This window comes from Alligator sinensis, unplaced genomic scaffold, assembly GCF_000455745.1.
Source record: "Alligator sinensis unplaced genomic scaffold, ASM45574v1 scaffold282_2, whole genome shotgun sequence".
Taxonomy (NCBI): Eukaryota; Metazoa; Chordata; order Crocodylia; family Alligatoridae; genus Alligator; species Alligator sinensis.
Window position 1 is genome coordinate 3614317 of NW_005841879.1, and position 7261 is coordinate 3621577.

The 7261-nt window shown below is 39.5% G+C and overlaps 1 protein-coding gene across 1 annotated transcript in view; it reads right to left on the reverse strand.

Moving 5' to 3' along the window:
• The window catches only part of SUZ12 (SUZ12, polycomb repressive complex 2 subunit), a 48640-nt gene that overhangs the window by 6709 nt on the left and 34670 nt on the right, over positions 1 to 7261 (reverse strand). Inside the window, exons 11-16 of the mRNA XM_006017403.3 lie at positions 5605 to 5696; positions 4708 to 4851; positions 3548 to 3705; positions 2205 to 2403; positions 1729 to 1808; positions 93 to 440 (exon numbers count right to left, since the gene is read on the reverse strand). Coding sequence (XP_006017465.3) covers positions 95 to 440; positions 1729 to 1808; positions 2205 to 2403; positions 3548 to 3705; positions 4708 to 4851; positions 5605 to 5696 — 1019 coding nt within the window. The 3' untranslated portion in view covers positions 93 to 94. The remainder of the gene's footprint in view (positions 1 to 92; positions 441 to 1728; positions 1809 to 2204; positions 2404 to 3547; positions 3706 to 4707; positions 4852 to 5604; positions 5697 to 7261) is intronic.

Sequence of the window (7261 nt, forward strand, 5' to 3'; positions counted from 1 at the left end):
CCTGTGTAATATTTCTGTTTAATTCTTTATAGAATTCATGCACCCTAGAACGTCACTTCAATGTTTGTCCGTTGAATGGCATTTACCTTTACCTTTAGAGCTTTTGTTTTTTGCTCTGTTTTGTGACCCCTGAGACACTATCTGTTTCTGAAACTCTCTCTCTCGTGTTATTTTCACTGTATCCATTTGTTGTCCCACTTTGCTCTTCAGAAAACTCATCATCTGTTGGGGTAGTTGATTCTCCTTTTTCTAATTTCTGTTGCATTTCTCGAAGCCTGGCAACAGCTTTGTCTATTGACATTATGCTAATGAGGTTAAAGTCATGCATGCTGACCAGGTGAAGCATAAAGTTTCTACATAAATTCTTCTTAATTATTTTCTGTCCATAATTTTCAACAAACAGCATACAGGCATGATTCATTTGATTGTCAGCAATAAACCTGTCAACATAAAAAACATTTGTTAGTATGGAAACAAAACAGGGTGGGGAGGGGAAGGAAAAAAAAAAAGGCAATACGGTAGTGAATGCACAGTAAATCAGTTATATGGTCCAACCACCAATATTGTAATAGTGCCAGAGCTGGGTACAAAGGCTCTCATTCAGAACATAACACACGAGTGGCATGTTACCTTTATTTATTTAAGTAACTTCTCAGCAGCTCACCTCGCTATTTTAAAGTTTTGATACTTATATGGGCTGAACCAAGAATCTATACCAAGTTTTAAATGGGATTTGTATCAAACACCTGGGCATCCTTACGTATACTTGTAGAGCAGTTCTAGAGGATGGTTTGTATAGAATCTGCGAGTTATTTAGTAAAGCTACAACCCACAAGCCAGCTTTCAGGGTCCCTGGGTCTTAGCCACAGGAGGAGTGACACTCGCATCACATGGGATTTTATTTCTTTTCGTCTGGCTTTGCAAAAAACTAAGGCTAGAAATGAACAGACTCAGGGGTGTGAGCACACAGACAAGTGACCCACAATGACAGTTGACCCACAGCAACTTACCACTCATTGAAAAGGCAGTAAGATATGATTAGAGTCCATTTTAATTTGCTGTGAATGTTTTTACCCTACACAATAACTGCAGCGCACATGCCCATGCCCTAGAGCATTATGACGAAAAAAAGTCAACCAAACATCTTGTTTTACACGTATAATACTATTTGGCAAGAACAGTACCTCGTTTCTATCTCTCTCATCCAAGACCCTGGGTAGTTCTACTTAACATTTTCTAAAAATGTGACATTAGGACAAATGCACTGGCCAATTCTAATTCTAGAGATGAAGCCAGTCTGCTTTAATTCATTCTCTGGGTTCCATTGAGAAACAACAGCATTTTCCACTTATTTTAAGTTACATAGCATTACTGCACGCTATTAAAAAGTTGCTGCATTCCTCCCCAAAACAGCTTGCAATTTAGCTAGCACATACTGTTTCTAAATACTCCCTGCTCCCTCTGATCAAGAGGTACAATTAGAAATGTTAGCTATAGGGGAAAACAAAAAAGAAAACCTAAGCCAAATGCAACAGCCTTTAGGAACTGCAACCAAATTTCAGTACCCTGTCAAAAAAATACAACCCATATAATTTACTACAAGGAAAAAAGATGGGCAATATGCAATGGTTAATGCATACAAATATGAATATGTATTAAAATTCAGTAACAATGCAAATAAATGGTTTAACTTACTAGAAATAGACATTTTATAAATAGCTAACATACCCGTGCTTCATAACATGTAGATTCCATAATTTCATCACTTCTTTCTCTCCTTCGTTAACATCAGAAAATTCTTCAATTTGCTGTAGTGAAATATATCCAAAACAAACATTAGAATTCCAAGGTTAGTAAGCTCAGTTCTTGTTCTCTATGTTCCCCCTTTTCAGCTGACATCATAGAAATAACTGTAAATTAATCAAAGTACTTCTATCAGGACAGGCACTGTAAAGACTTTGGTTTCAAGAATTCATTGCTGTACATACTACTATTCTGTGTGCAACTCAGACTTTCTCTATTTAACCATAAGGCCAAGCAACATAGTGAACTTAAGATGGCCAGAGTAATACATATGCACTATTTGGATTTCTGATTGAAGCCCATCAGAAAGTATGGCTGCTTGGCAAAACAGACTGGAGCCATCTGCTAGATATTTAGGTAAAATCTGATTAACTATATCTTTGAAAAAGTAGAATAATTACAGTAATTGTCTTCTCTCTCAGCCATTCAGGATCTTTTTCATCTTCACTATCTACTTCCATTTCTTGCGGACGGAGAGGTAAACACGTGTCACTGTGGAAATATAATCGATTATGCCCACTGCTGTATGTTCTTTGCTGTTCCACTTCTCCATCTTCAGATTCAAGAAATTCTGACATGCTTGCTTTTGTACGCTTTGGCCTATAAAAAACAAAACAAAAAAAACCTAACTAAGAACGCTTTCCATGTTAGTTCTTAGATTGACTAATAGTGTTTTGTTAAAAAACACTGGGCAGTGTGACTAAGAAAACTTGTCGTTTTATTAGGCTGTAATTATCTCTGGTACTAGTTTTTGTAAACCAGCATAAGATATCAATACCATATTTACCAAAGTCCAAGACAACTTCAAAATTTAGGACAACCTCCCAATAATTAAGTAGATTCTATATATAGAAAATGTATAAATTTGTTATAATTTTCTAGGTATAGAATCTAATTATCAGAGGGTTATCTTAAATTCCCCCTCCCCCCACCCCCACCCGCAAGGGCACAGAACACATGGCCCCTGCCTGGCCACGCAGTAGCATCCAGGGGCTGGAGTTTCCATGTACTCTGTGGCCCAGGAAGGAATGGAGCTGGAGCCATGTCTGACAGTAAGGGGAGGGGGCAGAGGCTGTAGAAGGGTAGGAAGCTGCTGTGACTCTGACTTGTCCTGACCTGGACTCAGGACCAGAGTCAGAGCTGCAGCAGCCACCTGTTCTCTGCCCTCTGCCTTGTAGTCAAAATCCAAGACAAAGATGCTGAAATGGGGAAAAATCCTCATCTTAGATCCAAAATACCCCCAACCCACTAATTGTGAAAGTAGCTGCATAACAATTTGAGCACAGTTATTGTCATGTGAAAGGAAACATGTAAGAATACTGTGTTTTTACTGAACTGTATAAGGAGCAGGATTCCTCCCATCTTTGCAGCTTTTTACCCCCATTAGCACTGACGAGCTAATCCCTATAGGAAAAGAATAGGTTGTTTTATCTTGCACATCTAATTTAATATTTATGTTGATTTTTGAATTGTGAACATCACTGGAGAAGCGTGAGCCAGACTCTAACATTCAGATCACAGGAAGACTCTTTTGGGAAGTGCACAACAAAAACTACCTACTTAAAAACAAATCTTATAGCAAGTCATTGATGAAGATGACATCATCTTTCAATACCACTTTACACTTACTTTTCAAAGACAGGTAAACTTCACTTGCAACTTTCCCAAATCCAATGGGTCCATAAAGGCAGAGTTTTAGACATGTACTATACAGAGACCACCACTTCACTTTTCATCCACTTACCTGCATACAAGTATGTGCGTGATAGGAGTTCTTTTGACCGGTCCATTGCGACTGAAAGCAAATCCAGGTTGACGATGAATATCCTGAGGATTTCCAGCATACGAACCATCATAACACTCATTGATAGAAACATCTATTCTAGCACCTTTTGGATGATACTGCAATAAATAACAATAAGCGTGCTTAGTGCAATGAAAAAAATATCATGTCATAGAATGTGTCCCCTTCAGTCTACTGAAAAGTTTTAGAAAAAAGTGACTGTACAAACTCTGAATGCCTTACAGAATCACTGTATCCTTAGCATTACATCCCCCATGCAGCTGTAGTTTCAGATTCTTCCCCCATAAAATATTGCTTTTACAAACAAATAAGCCACTCATTCCTTCTCCTTTTTGCCCCAAGATTTAAAAATAAAAGCCATCAGTCCTACAAAAACTTTGCTTCATTGTGAAACTTTACGTCAATATTCAGAATACTGCAATACAGAAATGATAACTCCTAACTTCTCAGAAGTTTTAAGATTCTTTTAGGAAACCCAGCAACTGTACCCCTACATTTTACCTAGATCTTGAAGCAATGAAGCTGCAAGATTAGCAAGATATCAACAGAATGACAAAACCATTCAGGATTAAGTAAATGAGATTTCAATTTTGATGGACTCTAAAAATAGTAATAATAATCACTGAAACAACTGGAAACAATTCCCCTTCTCCCAAGTAACCTTTAACAATTTCTTACTATGGAAATTAAAATTAACGAGGACTTGAAATGTTATTTAATTCCTTCCTAAAAGACTCACAGTATTTCCAACCAAGTCTAAATTAAATTAGTTGCTACATTTTATAAATGATTGCATAATAGCAAAAAGCAGCAACTGGGGCATCTCTCTCTCAAAAATATAACCCAAATTTGAATGGGTTGAATGCCTTAAATATTAAGGCAATTTATCTGTTTTAATCTGAGCATAATTAGGGCTTCCCACACACATCTGTTGAAGTCCGGTTAACTAATTTCTAAAGGGAATTACTGTGTATGACCTACAGATAGATGTTGAAGGCCCCATCTGACTCAGAACAGAATCCCGATGTCACCGCAGTATGTATAGACTGTAACAGATTGTGTCATGATTCACATGGATAAATACCGTAAAAATGACTTACAACATAATTAAAGATAAATCTGCTGTGACAAAGTTTGAGATGTTTGAGTAAACTATAAAGTTTGCGGCAGTTCAACGTGCACCATGGGCAATGTAAGTCATCTCTGGCTTCAGTCTGCTGTCTTGTGTTGTTGTTATAAAGGAACTAATGCAAATAAGAAAAGCTGGCATTAGTACATCTAGTATATTTCAATCATAAATCCTCCACCCCCAAAACCAAGTTAAAAATTACCTTGGAAAACAAGTATCCACATGGATTCAATCTTTTGGCAGTAGAGGCCAAGATCAGAGGGTGAAAACTACAGGACTTCATGAGTCCAGCAGGGGACAACAAAAATGGTTTGGGGGGCTGGGGGACAGGACTTCAGAGGAGAAGCTGAGGGAACTGGGCTTATTTAGTCTAGAGAAGAGAAGAACCAGCTAGACAAAGCCTTGGCTGGGATGATATAGTTGGGGGAGGTCCTGCTTTGAGCAGGGGGTTGAACTAGAACTAGATGACCTCCTAAGGTCCCTTTCAACCCTACCTTTCTGTGATTCTATGATTCTACCTACAGTGAATCTGTGCCTCACAAACAAGGGATCACTTCTGAAATCCACCCCACCTCCCTTCATAAGTGGGCACAGCAGCTCCCAAATGCACAGGGATGGGCATGATTATCTTAAATAGTCCCCATTAGAACAGCTAGGAGCACAGAAGTGGATGCCTCATCTACATCTGTAGATCTCAGACCTGTTGGGATCTCTATAGTTAGGCACTAAATCAGACTACCACAAGCACAACTAAAATATCTCCTGTTGCATTCAGCCAACAGGAAATCTGAATCCAGCCCAAGCATTTATATTCTACATAATTCTCACACATTTCCCTTGGGTTTTACTGTTATTACATTTTCAGTACCTGATAAAATATTCTCAATTTTTGTCGAGGTTCATTTAACACATCTCTCTCTTTCCTTGTTTGTAGATCTGCTGGTAAGGATTCTTTCACAGCTGAGGAAAAAAAAAAGAGAGATGTAATTAGCATTTGTTTCTTAGGCAAGTACAGAAAAGTTTTGTTCAAGGTTCCTTCTCTGGAAGAAATCTGCTACCCAAATAAAAGCCCAACTGAGTAACTCATTAAAGTCAGAAATCAGCAATGAAGAGGTCTTCATGTTCTTGCCAAATCTACCACAACAAACACCACTTCAAATACCAGATGAACATCCCAATTGTAAGAATCCTTCAGGGAACTTAAAATGGTCCTTCATTTAATAAGTAACTAATTATTTTTTAGCAATAGTTTAGCAGAACATTCATTGCAAGTGACAAACACTGAAAAAAATAGCTTCAGATGACTGCACTGCAAACATACTGTCTAAATTTAATGACAAATGTGTCGTGTCTCATATAATAATGCACAGCATCAAATGCAACTGAAGTGTGAAAAACCTTTAGTTTGGAATTTTCAGGCTGAAATCAAACCTTTGTGGTTAATCTTAAGAACAAATTTTGACTTTATGATATGAATACAATACATCCTGGTAAATGTGCAAGTATCAAGTGGGTTACCTGACAGACTAGATACCATTCTAGTTTAGTAAGACCATTCTTCCTCTTTGGCACAGCCAATGATGGCCATCAAGAAAACAATAGCTAACCTACACAGTTTTATGGGGAATGCACACCCTGAACATAGATCAAAGACCTACACTGAAGTAAAAAACTTCTTTTAAAAATCAAGTAAGATACAAGACCCAGTTCTGAGTTCTATTTTGCTTCCGAAGTGTCAACAGAAGACTGTTTACAAATTGTAGGTTCCTCACACCCAAGTTTTGGGAACAAGTGAAATTCCACATTGTGCGGGCCGGGAGTGGTCTGAGGCCCTCGGGGGCCTGTGCGCGGCGGGCTGAGGCCAGCAGCCCGGACACGCCGGGTCAGGGAATGCAGGCCGGCGGGCTAGAATTAGGCACAGACGCTTAGCGGTTGATTAAAGATTATTTTACTTGCACCGAAGATGGTCGCGGTGCAGGCAGGAAAACTTGCTTGAGTTGCAGTTACAAAACAAAACAAAACAAAACAAAACTCGAACCTGCAGGGCACGAGAGTACGTCGCAGGGGGTTTTCGGCGACGGGCAGATGCAAAACACGAGAGTACGTTGCAATGGGTTTTCGGCGACGGGAAGATAAACCTGCAGGACTCAAACCCGGGCAGAACTCTGGATACACTCACACGAAGTTTGCTAGGCTCCGTGGAACTTGCACGCAGGGAAGGGTACGTCAAGGGATTGTTCGGCAACGGGGAGAGGCCAGAGGTTGATCAGACCCCTATAGCCTGCGCTGGGTTCGATAGGCTCCGCAGCGCTTAGAGATCTTCACAAGACGTGAAGTTCTCCTCCTCCAGATGGTTGTGGAGTCCTCCCTTGCGGTGTTCTCCTCGGAGTTCTCCAACTTGGGCGGAAACAGCTCAAGCCTCTTATACGGCTAGCAAGCCAATCGCTAGGCGCCACGTGGGAATAATTTAGAAACAGCTAATAGTGGGAAACAAATTTACATACGGGTGGTGGGGAATCCTTTGC